At 40.4% G+C, this 23,832-nt stretch overlaps 1 protein-coding gene across 1 annotated transcript in view; it reads right to left on the bottom strand.

Moving 5' to 3' along the window:
* Nucleotides 1-18,370, bottom strand: part of kcnj19a (potassium inwardly rectifying channel subfamily J member 19a) — a 42,639-nt gene extending 24,269 nt beyond the window's left edge. Inside the window, exon 1 of the mRNA XM_058375745.1 lies at nt 17,298-18,370. Within this exon, the coding sequence (XP_058231728.1) occupies nt 17,298-17,966 (669 nt within the window). The 5' untranslated portion in view covers nt 17,967-18,370. The remainder of the gene's footprint in view (nt 1-17,297) is intronic.
* Nucleotides 18,371-23,832: the final 5,462 nt, after the last annotated feature.

Below are 23,832 nucleotides of genomic sequence, written 5' to 3'. Positions count from 1 at the left end.
TTCACTGAGACTGACAGATACACAGGCCACACCTCCTTCACTGAAACTGACAGATACACAGGCCACACCTCCTTCACTGAGACTGACAGATACACAGGACACATCTCCTTCACTGAGACTGACAGATACACAGGACACATCTCCTTCACTGAGACTGACAGATACACAGGACACACCTCCTTCACTGAGACTGACAGATACACAGGTCACACCTCCTTCACTGAGACTGACAGATACACAGGCCACACCTCCTTCACTGAGACTGACATATACACAGGCCACACCTGGATTGTTCCCAAGCCCAATCCTTCCCACCCAAACTGACTATGGCCGACTGTCTCAGCATCCGAATCTCAGCAGCTGATATCCAGCTGTGTGACCCGGGAGCGCTGCTAATCTGACTCTTCACTACAGCGCTGTAGAATATAGGCAGCTTCAAAATGGAATAGAGCCAAAATTTCTGATGTTCAATCTCTGAACAGATGCTAAAACAATGATTCATATAGTTTCTTTTTCCCTTCGCTTGTTTTTATGACCCTGTTCCACCCACATGCAATGACATTGATGTGTGTTCTACGATTCCTAGAAATGAGCTTCAGGTCAAACAATTCAGCCTAGGGATGGAATTTGGATCATTTCGTACACTGTACTGTAACTATAAAGATGAAATGTATTGTAGTTGGAAATTTAGAATTAGTTAGTTTAGTATTAGAAGTATTAATTAGTATTAGAAGTTGAAACACTCACATCCAGCATCCTGTCTCTTAAATCTTACACATGTCCGTATTTAACGGAACAGGAACTGGTTCTTTTAGAGCATATTGATGAACGAGCCTCATACTGAGAAGCACAACCAGACACCATCGCGTCTAGGACAGCATCTGGGATTCATTCCTCTCCAATTTGTGGGAAAGCTTTGTTACATCCTGCGTGCCATGTAGGAATGATTAAACTGCATATGGCTGTCATGAGCGATAACACAACGTTTTAGCTTTTTAGTATCGCTAAATAATAATAATAATCATACTGACCAGATTCTGAGACAGACGTCTGACTCCACGTCTGAGACCAAAATGCTTTTATTTAATCAGCCTTACTATAAAAGCACCATCATTTAGTCCAGCTGTATTTCTCAAGCCCATGCACAAGACACCGTGTGGGTTATTTACTCTCAAGCCTTCCTCAGTAGCGATTTCCGGCCACATCCCTGCTGCTGGATGGATATTTTAGTAGGTGACTGTTTTTCAACTCAGCAGTCATACTGAGGTGATTGGAACTGCAAGCAACGCTCGATCCAACTCCCAAATATCTGGCCAATAGTTGTCCTGGTGGTCTGTTTCCACTGACAGATGGAGTAGAGGAAGATAAATTGAGCACATAGTCAGTCAGTAATAATACATCAACGTGTAGCGGGTTTCATTGGGAAATAAAAAGGTTTTGGTAGTGCTGTGATCTTCCAGTAAGTGAGCACTTAAGAGTGTATTCTCAGAGATGGACTGCGTTTTCTCTCCAAGACACAGAGAGAGAGAAAGAGAGAGAGAGAGAGAGAGACAGGTAGAGGTTGAGTAAAGTAGTATCTTAGAACTAAAAGTAAAAATGAAAGAATTACAGCAAGAAAATCCTAAGGAGGGAAAGGGCAACTTTGGTCGCAGCAACCATCAGTCCTACTTAGTCTAATGCGTGGCTCAATTAGAGGCGGGATTTTTCTGTTTTCCGTATAAAAGTGACGCAGACCGGCTCTGACAGCTCAGCTACAGGAGATACACACCACTCCATTTGCATGGTGCCTTTATCAATTTGCGTGCTGCAAATTCGACTCCTACATAAACACGTCTCCCTTCATTTAATGGATGGCTGCATTTAGATTGGGTTGTAGACTTGTATGGGGAAATCAGATTGCATTAAAGATTTCTCGTGTATGTGAGGGGGATGGTGTGTATGTTGTGCTGAAGGTATACCGCTGCTCTCTTCTCATTACAATTCTGCTCTTTATTGCACAAATGTAGTCTATACACAGTGAGACATATGCCGTCTAGGTGCTCCCTGTGTCTTACCCAATTCAAACCGCACACATTAATAAACAGTAGTGACTGGTGATATCACCCGGAACACCCTCACGAGTACCCGGTAAACAGCGTGAAGCTGTGAGGTGGAAGCCTCCTCCATTGCACTTGCCGTTTTAACAGCCTCTAAAATATAACCATAGCTAGCACTAGAAGAAGCTTTCCTCTACTTGAACCCATAATAATTGCCATGGCACCCTGTAGCACCCCCCGGAAATTACACCCCATTATCTCATTGACTGTATTGTGCCCTCAGAGACATTGCTATTGTCCTGCTTTTTTTCTTCTTCTTCTCCTTGCTGCTCCACTATTTTTTTTTTTCTTTCATCCTGTTGCTAATTCTACCCAGATTTCACTCTGTAGATTGAATATAAGAAACTGCACTGGTTCCTGTCCGGTCTGGTTGTCAGAATTGACCCATGGAGGCAGGTGGAAAAGCTTTCCAAGCACATTGTGAATCTGAAAACAGGCAAAGGTAGGGATGATCGACGAACAGAGTGATATCACATGCAGTGAATAATACACTATATTGCCAAAAGTATTCGCTCACCTGCCTTGACTCGCATATGAACTTAAGTGACATCCCATTCCTAATCCATAGGGTTCAATATGACGTCGGTCCACCCTTTGCAGCTATAACAGCTTCAACTCTTCTGGGAAGGCTGTCCACAAGGTTTAGGAGTGTGTTTATGGGAATTTTTGACCATTCTTCCAGAAGCGCATTTCTGAGGTCACACACTGATGTTGGACGAGAAGGCCTGGCTCTCAGTCTCCGCTCTAATTCATCCCAAAGGTGTTCTATCGGGTTGAGGTCAGGACTCTGTGCAGGCCAGTCAAGTTCCTCCACACCAGACTCTGTCATCCATGTCTTTATGGACCTTGCTTTGTGCACTGGTGCACAGTCATGTTGGAAGAGGAAGGGGCCAGCTCCAAACTGTTCCCACAAAGTTGGGAGCATGGAATTGTCCAAAATGTCTTGGTATGCTGCATTCAGAGTTCCTTTCACTGGAACTAAGGGGCCAAGCCCAGCTCCTGAAAAACAACCCCACACCATAATCCCCCCTCCACCAAACTTTACACTTGGCACAATGCAGTCAGACAAGTACCGTTCTCCTGACAACCGCCAAACCCAGACTCGTCCATCAGATTGCCAGATGGAGAAGTGCGATTCGTCACTCCAGAGAACGCGTCTCCACTGCTCTAGAGTCCAGTGGCGGCGTGCTTTACACCACTGCATCCGACGCTTTGCATTGCACTTGGTGATGTATGTCTTGGATGCAGCTGCTCGGCCATGGAAACCCATTCCATGAAGCTCTCTGCGCACTGTTCTTGAGCTAATCTGAAGGCCACATGAAGTTTGGAGGTCTGTAGCGATTGACTCTGCAGAAAGTTGGCGACCTCTTCGCACTATGCGCCTCAGCATCCGCTGACCCCGCTCCGTCAGTTTACGTGGCCTACCACTTCGTGGCTGAGTTGCTGTTGTTCCCAAACACTTCCACGTTCTTATAATACAGCTGACAGTTGACTGTGGAATATTTAGGAGCGAGGAAATTTCACGACTGGATTTGTTGCACAGGTGGCATCCTATCACAGTTCCACGCTGGAATTCACTGAGCTCCTGAGAGCGACCCATTCTTTCACAAATGTTTGTAAAAACAGTCTGCATGCCTAGGTGCTTGATTTTATACACCTGTGGCCATGGAAGTGATTGGAACACCTGATTCTGATTATTTGGATGGGTGAGCGAATACTTTTGGCAATATAGTGTATACTGGAAAACACGAAACGGGAAGTGTGGTCTAACCCAGGAAGAGATACTCGGCTTGATATGTGGCATAAACTGGATGGATACTTCGCACCAAACACTAGAGGGTTTAAATACGGATACAAATCAGCAAACACAAGGCAATGTAAAGGAAACAAACACACAAATGCACAGGTATGAGCAAGAGGGAGATGTGTGACACTAGTTAGTGTGGACTTGTCTTGTGTATGTGTTTATTACAGGTGAAGTAGTAAAACATCACCTGGTCATTTTTCCAGTTTTGGTGACCCTCTGCCCTGTGTAGCCGCAGATTTCTGTTCTTGGATGATGAGAGCCGAATCCGAGATGCTTTTCTGCTCACCACAGCTGTACCGAGTGCTTATCTGAGCCACCAAAGCTCTCCTGTTATAACTCCAACCAGTCTGACTCTTTTCCTCTGAGCTCTCATCAAGAAGACACCTGCACAACTTAGGCTTACTGGATGATCTGAAGTTTTCTTTCACTGTTCTGTATAAAAACTCAAGATAATCCCAGGAGATTCTAAAAAAAAAGTAACCTGTGTTCATTTTTCTGGGTTCTTTGATTTGCTTCAACCTCCCAAAAGAATGGCAGCGGGTTTACTTCAGCATGAATACCCAGCATGCAGCGTTGGTATCATACCTCAAGGGTATTATCCCCATTCAACACTGTAGCTAAAAAGATTTAAAAAAAAAAATACTAAAAAATAATCTAATACTAAAAAATTAAATAATAAAATAATAATAATAATAATAATAATAATAATATCACCTCTGGTAAATATCACAAATATGTTTTGTTTAATTTCATTTCATTCTGTCCAAACTCCTGAAATATACAGGAAAACTGAGCCACTGCCAAGTTAACTTGCTCTAAAATAACATGGCTTTAACATCCAGTGCATTATATAAGTAATTTATTTAGAAGCAGCATCTATTCTTTTATGTTTTTTATATAGTTTTTTATGAAGTGTTCCACCGGAGAAAATGTGATAAAGGGAGAGAGAGAGAGAGAGAGAGAGAGAGAGAATAGAGGAAAAGAAGGAAACACTGATTAGGAGAGAGAGTGTGAAAAAGAGAGAGTGAGACAGAGAGAGAGGGACAGAGAGAGAGAAAGATAGATGGAGGGACTGAGATAGAGACAGAGATTGAGAAAGAGACAGATAGAGAGCCAAACAGAGAGCAAGAGAAAGACAGAGAGAGAGAGCAAGAGAGAGAGAGAGAGAGATTAGAAGCAATAGATGTACTTAGCATAATCAAGCATCAATACAGAGATCAGCCTATTCTGTCTCTCTCTCTCTCACACACACACACATACACACACACACACACACTGTGTTGGCTGAGTTCTGACTCATACCTCCTACGTAACCCTAATTAGCGTTAATTAACGCAGTTCATCACTTTATCCCAGTCACTGTCTGAACCACAGACAACACAAAACCAGCAACAATGAAGACAACATTTCCCTCTGGCTTTTCTCTAACCGTTATTGATGTGTGTGTGTGTGTGTGTGTGTGCGTGCGCGTGTGTGTGTGTGTGTGTGTAATTGCATGCTCCCTCTGGGCCAGTGGCTCAGTGGGGAAAAAAAACAACTTTGATAATTACTCCCAATATGTCACCACATCTGAAAGTGTAACGCTACCCAATTAGCAAACATTTCACAACTCACACAATACAACACGCTTATTTATTTATTTATTTATTTATTGCAGCACAGAGTGCTGTTTCTTCTCCAGGGTCATCAGTGTCACAAGCTCATGTGCCAATTCCACACCACGCTATCTACCTGTCTCACCTCCATGGAATCATTTCACAGAGACAAAGCCTCGCTTTGTTCAGAGTTTCATTTATACCTTCTTTCTGGAATGTTTGGTATTGATGTATTTGGATGTGTTTGCTGTCTAGCTTGCTTTTTGGGGATTTTGACCAGTGCTGTTTATCAGTGTTTACCGTCTGTGTGTGTGTGTGTTAGAACCGGTTTGATCCTGTCTGTTTAGACTTTTCTATGTTCTCACTGTGAGTTCTACAGTTTCCTGCCATAACAGTAGGTGAGTTCTAATATTGTCAGCTCCCTATGAGTGTGATGATCTGTGCATGATGGTCTGTGATGGGGTAAAGTGGTTGCTAAAAATGGATGAATGATCTTTTTAATATAAACTACACATTATATAGTCAGTATATCTTTACAGCTAGCTTATATGCTCCTAACTGGAACTATTTCTTTTGGCCAATGAAGCAACCTCTTGGATCCGGGAGCCTTGACTGATGCATGAGGTCTCTTTAAAATTTAGAAGCCTTTATTATTGCCTCACATACTCATATTACAGCATATCCCAGCTCAGGAAGTTGGGGTCAGCTATGATACAGTGCCTCTGGAGCAGTGACGGTTAAGAGCCTTGCTCAGATGCCTAACAGTGGCAGTTTGGCAGTGCTGGGGCTTGAACCCTGACCTTCTGATCAACAAGCCAGAACCTTAACCACTTGAGCCACCACTGCCCCGAAAAGGTAAATTCATCAGAAAGCTTCGGTGTTCAGAAAAGCGATACAGCTCAGCTGTGAGATTCCGAGATCCCCTTGTATTAATTTCATTTAAAATGGGAAAAAGGGTTGTACAAGTTCACTGGGTTGTACAGTGACCGCTTGCCGGAAGCTGTGGCTCAGTGGGGGCTGGAATAAACTGGGCTATAGGGGCTTTTAAATGATAAACAGACATCAGGATAAGGTTTGATTGCTTTGGGCATCCACAACAGACAGGTTACTCTTACCTGATGTCTTAAGGCAAATGATTTAGGATTTCTGTGGAACCTGAGTGCAACAGCGCCTTGTGGTGATCGGCCATAATGATTAAAACCACTCACAGGTCTAATTAATTATCTAATTATCTCAATGTAAATGTAAATGTCATTACAGTGGCTCTCGTAAAGGGGTGGATTATATTACTCAGCAAGTGAGCTGTTCGGATTTTTGGGTTCACTCGGGTTCACTTGGCTTTTTGCCAAAGAACCAGACATAGATAGCTAAATTTATTGAGATGACCAGGGAGTATTTACTGTTTGGTTCAAAGGCAGCGGGTATTTCCAATTGATTGTGATGGTCAGTTTCAGAATCCTTGTTTCTTCCTCCCATCATCCTTTGCCAAACTTGACCTTCATTTTTTTGTAAATTTCCCATTGGGATGAATAAAGTATCTATCTATCTATCTATCTATCTATCTATCTATCTATCTATCTATCTATCTATCTATCTATCTATCTATCTATCTATCTATCTATCTATCTATCCATCCATCCATCCATCCATCCATCCATCCATCTTATGCAGAAGAATGTTCTTCAAATTGGTGTGTTAAGAGCTGGAAAAATAGCTAAGGATCCTGAGTGACTTTGAGAAGAGAAAAGATGGCAGCAGGATGCAATTTGGGGAGAAGGTGAGCTGGCAGATGCAGTGTGATGCTGAGAAACCTTGAATCCTGGCATTCATATGGCTGTTACTTTGACATTTTTTAGACCTATTCAGTGGTGTCAACTTATAGCCAGATAATGCTTTCTGGAAAATCGTTCAGGAATGGTTTGAGAAACAGAGTTCAAGGTCTTGACCTGACCTCCAAATTCCCCAGATTTCAATCAGATCAAGCGTCTATAGGAAGTCCTGGACAAACTAGTTTGATCCATGTGTGAAAGCTAAATATGGAGCTGTTGCAGGAAATCAAGACATCATCAGGTCAATAATGGAAATGTCCAAGCTATATTGTCTAACAACTATAAAAAATGACATGAATTGCAAATACAGGTCTTTTGTCTAAAATACACCCCCCTTACACAACACACACACACACACACACACAGAGCTCATAAAGATCACACACTGGAAAACTTCATCTTTGAGAACTTCCTGTCAACATCATCGCCTACAGGCTTCCTATAAATGTGTGTTAGTAAATGGAAAAGGATTCAATTTCTGGGCTGGAGGCAACTGAACCACCTTTATTCTCTCTCTCTCTCTCTCTCTCTCACACACACACACACACACACACACACACACCCAACTGTTCTGGTACTGGAGAGAAAATCACCCACATTTGTGTTCTTGTGAAGACATGGAGACACTCTTGACAAAGCTCTCTGTCTCCTTTCATGTGTCTGCCCTTTTCATCTGCTCTCGTCCCTCTCTCCTCATTCTCTGCTCCCAGAAACACACACACACACACACACACACTCATATACTAGAAAGCACACAAGGCATGTGAAAGAAAGGATACAGTATGCTTCCGGAGGTGAGAGAGTGGGACAAGATAAAATGAGGACGGCTGCCTGGTAAATGTGTGAGGAAATGGAGAGGAAAAGATGAAAAGCCTGGAGCTGGAATAGTCTGTTCTCTCTCTCTCTCTCTCTCTCTGTCACTTTTTTTCAATCGTTTTCTCAGTCTTTTTCTCTCTCTTTCTCACATACACAAGCTCTCTCTCTCTCTTTCTCTCTCACATACACATGTACACACATGAACACACACACAAGTTCTCTCTCTCTTACTCTAAATCTTTCTCTCTCTCTCTCTCTCTCTCTCTCTCTCTCTCACTTTTTTTCAATCATTTTCTCAGTCTTTTTCTCTCTCTTTCTCACACATACAAGCTCTCTCTCTCTTCTCTCTCTCTCTCACATACACACGTACACACATGAACACACACACACAAGTTCTCTCTCTCTCTCTCTCTCTCTCTCTCTCTCTCTCTCTCACACACACACACACATACATATACACACTCTCATTCTCTCTCTCTTTCTATCGCATGCACACACACAAACACACACACACACACACACACACTCATTGTCTCTCTCTCTCTTTCCTCTTTCTCTTGCTCTCTCTCTCTCACACACACGCTCACTCCATCTCTTTGTCTCTCTCTCTTTCTCTTGCATGCACACACACACACACACACACACACACAAATATACTCTCTCTCTCACACACACACACACACACACACACACACAGTGCTAAGCTCAATTACACAGTAACACACTAATTGTGCTGATCTGCTTTGCACTTTAGTCCCTCCATTTATATTCCTCATGCGAGCGCATGCGACGCAGGTCAGGTTAATAGTCAGGATTTTGATTTCCTTTGTTGCCTTCCGAGAACCATCTGGTTTAAATTTATTCAACATGCACACAACACACACACACACACACCCCATTATTCACCATCAATGCTCACAATAACAGCCATGGTGCAAGAAAATAAAGCGAACTCAATGATACAACATATCTAACATGGCTTCCTCCCTCATTATAGAGCAGCTTATAGAATAGCACATGATCCAGGAAGTCATATTGATTTGTATTTAATTCTTCTAGATCATTTGATATCACCTACAGGGTCCTGAATATCGAGAGGAACTACACAACACACAAAAATCTCTCTATTCTCATGTTGAAAATGAATCATCTGTGATCAACATGTGATGAACGCAGAATTCCCAGATCTGGTCAATTTCTCCGATTAGCTGGAAATCCGTTACTATGCCTGACTTAAAAGATCTTTCATACTCTGACATGAAAAAAGCATTTCATCCGTGTTTGTTATATAAACCCAACTAACGTGAGTCACAGATTCTCTTCGTCCGATTGTTCCCGAAGCTATTTTCGAATCGCCGATTGGATGAACTGTTCGGCATGCGGAGGGTCTTTCAAGATAAAAAACCCCTGGCCTTTTTAAAAGCCCTAAAGCAGAACAAAATACTACAGAGATTAGAGTGTAGGCAGAGAGAGAGAGAGAGAGAGAGAGAGAGAGGAATAGAGTCTTGCTTTACTCTCTAGACTTTGTACAAAAGCAGCTTTTCTGCTGTTCTGCTTTATCTGTACATTTCTTTCTCTCTCTTGCTCCTCTCAGCCAGGATTATTTCTCTTCCTTTTATACGTTACAATGAATGATTTAGCCCTTATTATACATATCCCTTTCTTTCTCTCACTCTCTTTCGCTCTCACTTTCCTTTTCAATGCCTTTGTTTTTCTCCTTTTCTCCTTTGTTTTTCTACTTTTCTCCTTTGTTTTTCTACTTTTCTCTTTAGTTTTTCTCCATTTCTCCTTAATTTTCTCCATTTCCCTTCTGTTTTTCTCCTTTTCTCCATTGTTTGTCTCCTTTGTTTTCTCCTTTTTCTCATTTTCTCCTTTGTTTCTGTCCTTTTCTTCTTTTGCTCCTTTGTTTTTCTCCTTTGTTTTTCTCTTTTTTCTCTTTCGATTTACTCCTTTGTTTTTCTCCTTTTCTCTTTTGTTTTTCTTCTTTGTTTTTCTCCTTTTCTTTTTTATTTTCTCCTTTTTCTCCTTTTCTCCTTTGTTTCTTTCCTTTTCTAGTTTTTCCTCCTGTTCTCCTTTGTTTTTCTCCTTTTCTCTTTTGATTTTCTCATTTTTTCTTTTGTTTTTCTCCTTTGTTTTTCTGCTTCTCTTCTTTGTTTTTTTCCTTGTCTCTTTTGTTTTTCTCCTTTTTATTTGTGATTGCTGCAACCAAAAAGGCTTGAATTTGCTACAGATTTTTTTTAAATTGTTGCTTAAATTTGTGAAATTGCAAGCACAGGATTCTTCTTTTAAACTCCTGCCAGTGAAGACACATATGCTATGACTTCCTATTAGAGCTGTACTCATGTTCGACCCACGTGAACGGAAAAGGACTAGTGGAATGTGTGGTGTGATGATGTCACACGACGCGTCTCGGCCCACGTTTACAGAAATTCTTTATTTCGGGTATCTGCAAAATCCAGAGGAGAATGTCTTTGTCCTTGATTCTACACTATATTGCCAAAAGTTTTGGAACATCTGCCTTTACATGCACATGAATGTAATATGGAGTTGTCCCGCCCTTTGCAGCTATAACAGGTTCAACTGGTTTAGGAGTGTGTTTATGGGAATTTTTGACCATTCCTCTAGAAGCGCATTTGTGAGGTCAGACACTGATGTTGGACGAGAAGGTCTGGCTCACAGTCTCCGCTCTAATTCATCCCAAAGGTGTTCTATCAGGTTGAGGTCAGGACTCTGTGCAGGCCAGTCAAGTTCCTCCACACCAAACACACTCATCCATGTCTTTATGGACCTTGCTTTGTGCACTGGTGTGCACAGTCATGTTGGAACAGGAAGGGGGCATCCCCAAACTGTTCCCACAAATTTGGGAGAATGAAATTGTCCAAAATGTCTTGGTTTGCTGAAGGGGAACTAAGGGACCAAGCCCAACCCCTGAAAAACAACACCTGAATTCAATGATTTGGAGGGGTGTCCCAAAACTTTTGGCAACATATTTATTCCTTGTCTTTCTCTTGCTTAGAGTCATTTGTCCCTCTTTATTTTTCAGTCTTTCTTTCTTTGTCTCTGTTTAACAGTCCAAGCACCAGATGTGATTTCTTCTCATAGAACGCAACATGGATTTTACCAAATTTGGTTAAATGATGGAATATCCTAACTGCTACTTAGAAAAGCAAGAGGATCCAAATTGGCCTTATGTTGGTGCACTAATACAGCATTTTATTGACGTTAGTTATTAAAGAAATCGATCGAAAGAATCGAAATTCTTTCTAATTTGTCCATTTCGTTCTGGTTGAGTGGTTCTGTAGCTCTTCATCTCATGGCTCTGTATTAAATGAAATGAATCTATCACCAGTTTTTAATCACACTTTACGTTTGTCGTTATGTGATCGATAAATCAGACCACTATGCTTTGCTGGAACCTCGGCAGAGGCTGACGATCTATCTGTTTTTTTCCTCTACTGTTTCCTGTTGCTCATGTTATTGCACTTTATGCACATGCACATGTTATTGCATTTTATCTTCCAGTTTCAATTGTGATTAAAAATGCTTCACATTCAAGTAAAACACCTGCAATCACTGTGTAAGTCTAATGGAGCTTGGACCCCAATAATCACCACAGAATAAAATGTAAAGATATATTAATGTACTGTTTTATAATATATAATATATCTATAATAATAGATATAATAGGCACACTAATGGCACTGCTATACCTTTTTAATTAATTATCATTGCCTGCTATATTCTCTCTCTCTCTCTCTCACTGGTGATTTCTAACCGACAGGCCACACTGAGTTAATTCCCTCGCTCTTGACCCTCAATGGACGACTGGTTAATTCTTCCTTCTGGATAATTTCCCCGCCTGCTCCTTGTTAACCTTCTGCTGTCACCGAGGCCGGCGTGAACTCTACACGCATCTGATGGATCCACAGGATCCCCAATGAGATCCAGCTTCGATTTATACACATCTCACGTCTGTTACATGCTTAAAGCATCATTACTATTTATACCAAAATGAATCACGGTTCTGTTATTTCTGAATCTGAATGCTTTTTTTCCGTTTGCTCAGTATGGTCCGTTTTGTTCACTGTCTTGAATGGCTTATCAGTGTTTAAAGAGAGGTTGTGTTCTAGTCAACCCAAGTGTGCAACGCTCTGTGTGTGTCTATTCAATGTCCTCATCCACGTGGAATAGGTTATGCGTCATTAAGCTATATCTCTGTTTGCTCAATGTACTGTGTGTGAGAAAAAGAGAAAGAGAGAGAGAGAGAACACACAGCAAATAGTTGTGACTGCGAAAAAAAAAAGACCGCAAAAGTACTAGCACATTTGTATATTTCAGGTTTCTATGCTTTAGAACTTAGTAATATACTTAGTGATGACAAACCTGACCAACTTACATTACATTATACAGAGGAACCTCGGCATATGAATTTAATTCGTTCTGAAGGCGAGTTATTAAGGTTAAAATTTGTATTGCGAAACGAAATTTTCCCATAAGAAATAATGTAAATGCAGATAATCCGTTCCAGCCACCCAAAGATATGACCAATATTGCCAATACGAAGTGTATGTAAACTATACGGCTGCTTACAAATAACCCAAGCCAAGCATTCCATGTCAAGGGTCCTCACAGGAAGTCGTGCCACCAAGCTTGGGCTAAGAATAGAACAGACCACCCACGCCTAGAAAAAAAATAGATTTTGTGCGTATGCCAAAGGCAATGTTGGTATCGTGGGTTGATTCTTTCAAAACAGCTTTCACTTCCAGCTTTCCAATCATAAAATTCGTAAAAACTCTATTCGGTTGGCTTCACTTGGTTCATTCGTATACCAAAAATGCTTAATATGCCAATGCAAATTTCTTGCAAAATTTCAATGCTTATGGCAAAAATTCGGAAAGGAGGGTATTCGTATACATGTATATCCTTAGGTAGCTATAAGCCATGTATTCAAATAGAGGAATCATTTAATGTGTTTCCATATAAACAACCAATTCTTTTTACTTCACTTCTAATAGCTTGATCCTAGGTGTAATTACAGGGTATTTTATCATAAAGAATCTGTTCTCGGTCATTTTACCAACATATCTAAGGAAAATGTAAATATTCCTGATTGTTTTGAATCATTTTTACTCTCTCTATAACCTTCACAGTATCCAGTAGACTCAGTTAGCTTCAGTCATTAACTAGCCTATTCACAGCATCCATTTTTTCAAGTTGACTAGGAACAAGGACACAATTTACCAGAATTTCTGAGGTACATCTTTATATTTCTGATGGTTTTGGTTCATTTATATTGTCACTATATATACATTTTCAAGTTGACTTGAACAAACGCTCTATTTACCACAACATCTGAGGTAAATGTTGTTATTCCTGAGTATTGTCTCATTTCTCCTCTCTCTATACCTTCACAGTGTCCGGTAGTCTCAGGTAATTGTAATTATTAACTAGCCTATTCTCATTTTCCATATTTGCCAATTGACTCAAAAGAAAGACACAATTTATCAATGTAACTTGAGGTAAATGTGGAAATTCCTGATGGCCTTGACTCATTGTTACTGTCACTATGCCTTCACATTGTCCGACAGTCTCAATCAGCCTCCATCATTAACATACAGCCTCCACTTCCAAGCCGACTGAAAAATGAGACCATTTACCAACATAACTGAAGTAAATGTTGATATTTCTGATTGTTATGTCTCATGTTTTCTGTCACTCATCGTCCAGTAGACTCAGTTTGTTGTAGTTATTAAGTAACCTATTCTTAGCATCCATATTTTCCAGCTGACCCGATTCAAGACACAATTTACCAACACAACTTGAGGTAAATGTTGAAATGCTGGATGGTACTGACTTACTATTACTGTGACTATATCTTCGCATTGTCCGATAGTTTCAGTTAGCCTCAATAATTAATATAAAGCATCCATTTTCAGGTTGATTAGAACAAAGGATCATTGAGGTAAACATCATCGAGGTAAATGTTGATATTCCTGAGGGTTCTGTCTCATTTTAACTCTCATTGTTCCTTCACATTGTCCAGTAGTCTCAATTTTACCTCAGTAATTAACTAGCCTATTGTCATTGTCCATATTTACCAGCTGACCCAAACCAACGACACAATTTACCAAAGCAACTTGCGTTAAATATTGATATTCCTAATACTTTCGACTCATTGTTACTGTCACTATGCCTTCACATTGTCCGATAGTCTCAGTTAGCCTTAATCATTAACGTACAGACTCCATTTCCAAACTGACTAAACAAAGAGACTATTTACCAACATAACTGAGGTAAATGTTGATATTCCTGAGGGGTTCTGTCTCATTTTTACTCTCACTATTCCTTCACAATGTCCAGTAGTCTCAATTTTACTTCAGTAATAAACTAGCCTATTGTCATCGTCCATATTTACCAGCTGACCCAAACCAAAGACACAATTTACCAAAGCAACATTGAGTTAAATGTTGATATTCCTGATACTTTTCACTCATTGTTACTGTCACTATGCCTTCACGTTGTCCAGCAGTCTCATCTAGCGGTGAGTTCGCCTTCCTATGCTGAAAGAATGACTTCGAATTAAAAATCCTTCACAAGATTTAGGATGAAAATCTAATACAGTTTAAATAATATTTCATCACTTTGCTAAATTAGAACTGACACACCTCACACAGAAAAAAAAAAGAGTGAAAAAGGAACTGGCCAGATAGGTGTATCACTATAGAAATTCTCAGTAGCGTATCATTACATGACCTTCTCCTAGTTTTAGCCACATTTTTCACAGATATAATCGACACGTCAGGCCTGCCCACTCTCCTGCAATAAAACAACACACATTCCTCAAGAGCTGTGCCCTACAAAACAATCGTGTTTCAGAAGCACGGATTAGCCGATGTGGCTGTGACCGTAAACTCAGCTCTGGTAGGAGGCTTAGAGTGGATCTGGAATTCAAAGCTTCAACAGATCTTGTCTCATCTCGTCTCGTTTTGTCTCAGGTTGCTACAGAGTGGCTCAACCTAGCAGCTTTTAAGGCATAAGACTCTTCACTGACTGATAGAAAAGCTCTCTCACACACACACACACTGCGAGTACAGGATTCCTTCAATGGTACAGGTTGGGCCACATGTTGCTTCTCAGCATGAACAGAAGTGTGTAGGTGTGTTTGGCTAGCACTAAAGTCTGGTTTATTATTTGTTAGAAGGGCTTTTGAGAGACGCCCAAAATGAATGCTTGTGTTATTTATTTATTTATTTATTTATTTATTTATTTATTTATTTATTCTCAGAACAGTTGGCACTTCTTAGCTGTCCATCAAGTAGACAGCATAGTAAACAGCAATATGTGAAAGTGCACATTTTATTCTTGTCAGCTAAAATAAAACAGCGGTGATTCAACTGAAATTTTTTGCAGCCTTATCTGAGGAAAAACAATAAAATGTAGAACATACTGTAGAAGACATGAATAAATAAGCATCACCGCATGTGTCCAGGCTTTTGAGTTATACTGAGAGATTGGCTGAAGTGGAACGCTTGTATAACGGATCAAATTGAACTTATATATGCAGCCGATTTTACAATACAAAAAGGTTTCTATGAGCCAAATTTGATAAGAAACCCCTCCGGAACATTTTTTTGCCATAGTCTAAGCTAAAAAGGAAGAGTGAGGAACAATGAAGCATTTAAGAATAAGATGTAAATCTGTATACCTAATTTTATGACAAATATTCTTTGTTGCTTTTCTGAAAAATATACAAAACAATATATGAATCATTTAAACCAGAGGAACCCTGACCAGGATAAAGCAGCTAGCAGTGATGACTAAATTAATGTAGTAAGCACATCATGTTCTTTGTTCTCCAGCTTCATACCTGACCTCCTGCTCCCACCATCAGGGAAACAAATAAAATACTCCTGTGATTTTTATTTTTATTTTTTATTTTTGGAGGGGGGGGATCCTACAGGATTGGGAGCGCATTATCCCTCAGGATCAATAATGTTTTTCTTTCTTTCTATCTCTCTATTCTATATTCCTGACATCTCTACATCTCCAGCTGGAAGCATGCTTGGAAAGAAAGCATCCAAAAAGAGAGGGGAAAAGAGGAAAGTTTAAACTCCTGGCCTTTTCATTCGACACACTTCATCAGAAATCTCAGACGTTCAAATCCCATGGAGAGCCCTCGAGCATACCCCCTTTTTTTCCCTCGGCAGCTCGGCTCAGTGATTAGATCGGACTGTGTCTCATTTATAATTCAGCCAAACGAATCGATATAAAATGAACTCATACTTTGCATTCTTTCCTCTCTTTTTTGGTTCTCCACTATGAACAGTCTAGCTTGTTTAAATCTTGAAATGGACATGCGGTCAGGGAATAAATAGTTCACGCATGACAGTAGCTATTTTCACTGAAATTTGCTGACTAATCATAATGAGTGCAAGCTGATGTAAGTAAAACGTTGTATAGATATAAGATGTAGATACAGATATATAGAGATAGATGATGTGAAAGATCATGTCATGTGTAGATATAGAGACAGAGCATGTGAAAGTGAGACATTGCGATAGCACCTTCAAAGTGCTCCATAGAAATTGCTGAAACAGCACCGTGATTGCACTCAACTAAACCTGAGTGTGTGGCAGCTTGCATGCGCTCCGGTGGGTGTGCTGCTGTTATGCAAAGCCTTTGGCTGTCAGGCTCCTTATTTTTTTTTATCCTGCACTGCTTTCCCTGTTTCTGCTGCAGTATCTTGGTATTGATTGCAGGGGTCAGGGGTCAACAGAATGATTTAATATGAGCAGGACCACAGCAGTTACAACTGGCAATCTCTCGTCTGCCCTGACTGACTGCTAACCCCTAATCACTGTGCCTCCCATTTTTTTCACTTCTCACTAAATAATTAATGTGTGAATTATTATTTTTTGGTCTTGATAATACTATATAACATGCATGCATGCACAGGAATACGTCTGTGTGTGTGAGTGCGAATGTGTGTCCATGCGCAAGCGTGCGTGTACCCATGCATGCATTTAGGTGTATGGGCGCGTGCAAGCGTGCGTGCCTAGGGTAGATGTATGTGTATGCGTTCCTGCGTGATTGTGCAGGTGTGCCTAAATAAGTGTGTGTGTGCGCGCCTGTAAGTTTGCGCGCGCGCACCCACCTTGATGAGTTTGCACCGGATCTGCGCCGACACCATGTGGCTGTTCCGCAGGTTGCCCACGCGGAACATGAGGCAGAGTTTGCCGTCGCGCTGCGAGATCACGGCGTCCTGGCTGAACATGAGCGTCTCAGCGCGCTTTTTCGGCTGCGACATCTTAATGAACATGCAGCCGATGAGGAAGGCGTCCACGATGGAGCCGAGCAGCGACTGGAACAGGAACAGGATGATGCCCTCGGGGCACTTCTCCGTGATGTAGCGGTAGCCGTAACCGATGGTCGCCTCGGTCTCGATGAAGAAGAGGAAAGCCGACGGGAAATTGTACACGTTGGCCACGCACGGCGTGTAGGACGAGTCGCGCGCGCGCTCCAGGTCGCCGCGCACGTATGCGATCAGCCACCACATGAACGCCATGACCAGCCAGGCCACCGTGTACGTCAGGATGAAGATAAGCAAGTTCCAGCGCCACTTCAGGTCCACCAGCGTGGTGAAGAGGTCGGACAAGTAGCGGCTCGTCTCGCCGCCGAGGTTGCCGTGCTGCACGTTACAACGGCCGTTTTTCTCCACGAAGCGCTGCCGCTTTTTCTTCACCGGAGCCGCGAACGCGCCTCCGCGAGCCGGGTTCACCACCTGGTGATAATCCTCGCCGAACTTCCGCCGGAGAGCTGCCATGGCCAACTTTGCGCAGATGTCTTTACGCGCTGGTCTCCTTCACAGAGCCGGCGTCATTTTTACCCCAGTAAAGCGCTCAGCTTCACGAACGCTCCTTTACGTGTAACATAATTAAAGCAGGCTTAAAAGGGCTGAATAACTGCCTTGAACACGCAGCACTGACTGTCCACTGTGCTTTAAAATACACGAGGTGGATTTAAAGCAAAAAAAAAAAAGAGTCATAGACAAGTGTCCAGCTTTTCTTTGAGACGTGGACAAATGTTAGAGTTACTCGAGACAAAGTGATGCACAGGCGAGTTGGTAGAGGAAGAGGAGAGAGGAAGGAGGGAGGAGGGACACTGGGTGGGCGCGAATAAGCTGTAGTATTCCCTCTCTCTCTCTCCCTCTCTCTCTCTCTCTCTCTCTCTCTCAATTTATTCCTCTTTCTCCTCACACCATTTCCCTCTCTCACTTTTCACATCTCTGCTTCTCTCCAGTATATCACAGAATCTATGGCATATTTAGGATCACACTAAATACGAACTTGATGCTTGTTGTTTATGGTTTAATAAATATTTTAACACAAAATGGACTGAAATTCGTTCATTTTTAACATTTTTCACTTTAGGGTCAAATATTTGTGGACACCAAATCTATAATCTTCACACCCATATGTGGTTCTTCCTCAAACGACACAAAGTTGGAAGCTCACCATTGTAAAGAATGATTTTGTGTATGCTGGAGCATTAAGATTTCCTTTCACTGGAACTAAGAGATTGAAACCTCTTCAACTCCTTGACTCAACCCCACTGAATACCTTCTGGGATGAACTGAAACACTTGACTGCACCGTAAACCACCTCACCTTACATCAGTGCTTCCATCACACTAATAATCTAAATAAACACAAATCCCCACAGCTACACTCCATCATCTAGTGGAAATCTTTCTCAGAAGAGAAGAAGGGAGAATAGCAGAACAGCAGAGGTGGGACAACATCTGGAATGGGATGTTCACCAAGCATTTGTGGATGGTGATGGTTGAGTATCCACACCCATATAGAATATTTTCACTATCAGAAATGAGGTACTTTCCTTGTTGCTGGGATGGTACCATCAAGTGTACCTCTTTTGCACATTTAGAATACAAAGTACAACCTTCATTCCCTTTCCCTTCCTTTTCTCAGCATGTATGAAATCTAATGGTTTGGTTTTTTTTGTTCCTCTGGTTCCTCTGTACTCATAAGAAGGTTCCAGGTAGAACCTGTATTAGCTCACATTTATGTGATATTTTGTTCTCGACCCACCAATTAAACATTGCAAACATGCAGTGAAGTACACCAGTTTGTGCTGAACATGATTGCTTTGGATTTCTGGGTAATGTTTTTCATAGTCTATAAGCTAAGAGAACCCAACATTTCCTGTAAGAATCATTTATTGTTCAAGCCTCATGTTGTATGATGTTCATTATTGTAATTACCGCAATTCTGCCTGTCATGAAGCGCACAGATGATGAGTCTATACGGTTGCTTTATTTTCAGCATCTATAGGCTACCAAAATGAAAGGTGGTGGCCTAATTACTCTCACTCTCAGCTTTCTCTCTTTCACACACACACACACACACACAGAGCTTTCTCCCTGTGCGCGCGCGGTGAGCAGATGATTGAGCGCTCTCTACCGGACTAGACGCGCGAGCGCACTTTTTACGAGCCTTTATATTTACGGGTATATTATTTATTCCCTCCCACACAAGTACAAACACACACTAAACGCCAGAAGGTTCAACCTCGCATCGGAAGCTAATTAAGCTTCATCGATTCCACGCGTTATTGCTGAAGCTTTGTTTTTTTTTTTTTTTGTTAAGAGATCTTGCCATAAACCATGTTGGGTGTGTCTCAAATCGACCCCGTTTGTTGTGCACGAGACCTGCTTAGCTCATAAAGTGGACTTGATATATAAACACTGTGACACTTTAGCTACACCGATCACGCATAACATTATGACCACTGAGAGGTGAGGTGAATAACACTGATTTATCTCCTCATCATGGTACCTGTTAGTGGGTGGGATATATTAGGCAACAAGTCAACATTTTGTCCTCAAAGTTGATGTGTTAGAAGCAGGAAAAATGGACAAGTGTAAGGATTTGAGTGAGTTTGACAAGGAGCAAATTGTGGCTAGACGACTGGATCAGAGCATCTCCAAAACTGCAGCCCTTGTGGGGTGTTCCCGGTCTGCCGTGGTCAGTATCTATTAAAAGTGGTCCAAGGAAGGAACAGTGGTGAACCAGAGACAGGGTCATAGGTGGCCAAGGCTCATTGATGTACGTGGGGAGTGAAGGCTGGCCCACGTGATCTGATCCAACAGACGAGCTACTGTTGCTCAGATTGCTGAAGAAGTTAATGCTGGTTCTGATAGAAAGGTGTCAGAATACACAGTGCATGATGGGTCAGGGCTGTTTTGGCAACAAATGGAGGACCAACACAATATTAGGCAGGTGGTCATAACGTTATGCCTGATCAGTGTATATATTCGAGGCATTGTTGGTATACATTAAGAACCCACTTTCATATAGGTTTCTATTATTATTATTAGTAGTAGTAGTAGTAGTAGTAGTAGTAGTAGTAGTTGTTTATTCTTTATTGCTAAATGGGTTTTTTTGCGATATTTATCCTGCTACAAGTGAAACAAGGGGCCTACTGATTTTGCTCTTATCTGTCTTTCAGTTCTTTAGGTTTTTAATATATATTAAACCATTTCATTACAGAATACTAAGCCTACACCTATTCTTAGCCTATAACTATAATTATATGCATCATATTTATATTTATATCTATATTTATACACTATAGATTTCTTCGGAAGATCCTCAAGAAGGCATTGTCCAGTCTGATGAATTTCAGCAACACTTTAATGACGTAAGCCACACAAGACTGTGGAAAGGAATTAAAACTGTTAGTTATGTTAAGAATCAGGCTTAGGCTCAATATTATATTGTGCACTGAGACCTTTGATTACTACCCACATGATGTACTAATGAAAAATGAAGAAGGTTTGGCTTTCGTGATAGTAACCTGTATTTCTTAGCAGAATGGAGCCACCAGAGGGCGCTGTGTTATAATGGTTTACTATACACCGTAACGGCTACTATTTACTAACCACTTTGCAGTATGGTACTAGTTTGTAAACAGAAACAACAATGTTTTGCTGTAGATTAACTGAAATGAGTTGCTAAAACCTCACGTCAAAGGACTGAAACAAAACAGCCTCAAGTGAAGGGAAAGAGCTCATTTTAAACTCAAAAAACCTTTGCATTTAGATGTGTCGTTAGCGAATGACTCACTGAATCGGCTCTTTGATTCGGATCTTTTGGGAACTGCTTTCCATTGCTGAAGACAAATGCACCAAAATGAAAACATTCCTTGCTGATTTAATTAATTCTTTAAAAAAAGATTGTAGGTTTAAGAATCTAAAATATTCAATTCATATTTAGAAGGTAGATCTATCTTATGGTCAAGAACACTGGTTTAGAAAAAAAAAATGTCAGTGAGCCATTTGGGAGCTGGAGTACACAGCTGAGCTGAGCCAAATGATCTGACTCAGTGAAAAGTGCAGAAATTCCCAAACTAATCCATGGAGTTTGACCTTTTAGCCAAATATAAACCACAGCATTCTCCTTTGGTTACATGGAGCAGGCCTTATCTGCTGAAATAGTGCTCTGCAAATGGTGTTTCTGATGGTCTTAGTAATCATCCAGGTATTTTTAGTGCACTACAGCCTTCCAGATTTTCCACACACATAACACAAGGCTCACATTAATACACAAAGAGACAAATCTATAGAACATATTTTATCGTGAATAGCACACCATTTTGGACACAACAGTAGACTGAGAAACAGCTGTAGTGTATATAGTATACTATAGTATATAGTGAATAGTGCACTATTTGAGACACAGCTATAGTGTAATGTATAGTGTTCCATTAGAGACACAGCTATAGTATATAGTGATTAGTTCTCTATTAGAGACAGCTATAGTGTATAGTATATAGTGAATAGTGCACCATTAGAGACACAGCTATAGTATATAGTATATAGTGAATAGTGCACTATTTGAGACAGAGCTGTAATGTATATTATACAGTGAATAGTGCACTATCAGAGATACAGCTATATTATATAACGAATAGTGCACTATTTGAGCCACAGGTTTAGTGTAGTGTATAGTGCTCCATTAGAGACACAGCTTTAGTTTATAGTATGTAGTAAATAGGGCACTATTAGAAACAGCTATAGTGTATAGTATATAGTAAATAGTGCACTATTTGAGACACAGCTATAGTGTATAGTATATAGTAAATAGTGCACTATTTGAGACACAGCAATAGTATATAGTAAATAGTGCACTATTTGAGACACAGCAATAGTATATAGTAAATAGGGCACTATTAGAAATAGCTATAGTGTATAGTATGTAGTGAATAGTGCACTATTTGAGACACAGCAATAGTATATAGTAAATAGTGCACTATTTGAGACACAGCAATAGTATATAGTAAATAGTGCACTATTTGAGACACAGCAATAGTATATAGTAAATAGGGCACTATTAGAAATAGCTATAGTGTATAGTATGTAGTGAATAGTGCACTATTTGAGACACAGCAATAGTATATAGTAAATAGGGCACTATTTGAGACACAGCAATAGTATATAGTAAATAGTGCACTATTTGAGACACAGCAATAGTATATAGTAAATAGGGCACTATTAGAAATAGCTATAGTGTATAGTATGTAGTGAATAGTGCACTATTTGAGACACAGCAATAGTATATAGTAAATAGTGCACTATTTGAGACACAGCAATAGTATATAGTAAATAGTGCACTATTTGAGACACAGCAATAGTATATAGTAAATAGGGCACTATTAGAAATAGCTATAGTGTATAGTATGTAGTGAATAGTGCACTATTTGAGACACAGCAATAGTATATAGTAAATAGTGCACTATTTGAGACACAGCAATAGTATATAGTAAATAGGGCACTATTAGAAATAGCTATAGTGTATAGTATATAGTAAATAGTGCACTATTTGAGACACAGCAATAATATATAATAAATAGGGCACTATTAGAAATAGCTATAGTGTATAGTATGTAGTGAATAGTGCACTATTTGAGACACAGCAATAGTATATAGTAAATAGGGCACTATTAGAAATAGCTATAGTGTAGAGTATATAGGGAATAGTGCACTATTTGAGACACAGCTATAGTGTACAGTATATAGGGAATAGTGCACTATTTGAGACACAGCTATAGTGTATAGTATATAGGGAATAGTGCACTATTTGAGACACAGCTATAGTGTATAGTATATAGGGAATAGTGCACTATTTGAGACACAGCTATAGTGTATAGTATATAGGGAATAGTGCACTATTTGAGACACAGCTATAGTGTATAGTATATAGGGAATAGTGCACTATTTGAGACACAGCTATAGTGTAGAGTATATAGGGAATAGTGCACTATTTGAGACACAGCTATAGTGTATAGTATATAGGGAATAATGCACTATTTGAGACACAGCTATAGTGTATAGTATATAGGGAATAGTGCACTATTTGAGACACAGCTATAGTGTATAGTATATAGGGAATAGTGCACTATTTGAGACACAGCTATAGTGTAGAGTATATAGGGAATAGTGCACTATTTGAGACACAGCTATAGTGTAGAGTATATAGTGAATAGTGCACTATTTGAGACAGCTATAGTGTATAGTATATAGTGAATAGTGCACTATTTGAGACAGCTATAATGTAGAGTATATAGGGAATAGTGCACTATTTGAGACACAGCTATAGTGTAGAGTATATA

The sequence above is a fragment of the Hemibagrus wyckioides genome, linkage group LG02, assembly GCF_019097595.1.
Source record: "Hemibagrus wyckioides isolate EC202008001 linkage group LG02, SWU_Hwy_1.0, whole genome shotgun sequence".
NCBI classification, from domain to species: Eukaryota; Metazoa; Chordata; class Actinopteri; order Siluriformes; family Bagridae; genus Hemibagrus; species Hemibagrus wyckioides.
This window is presented reverse-complemented; position numbering and strand designations above follow the sequence as displayed.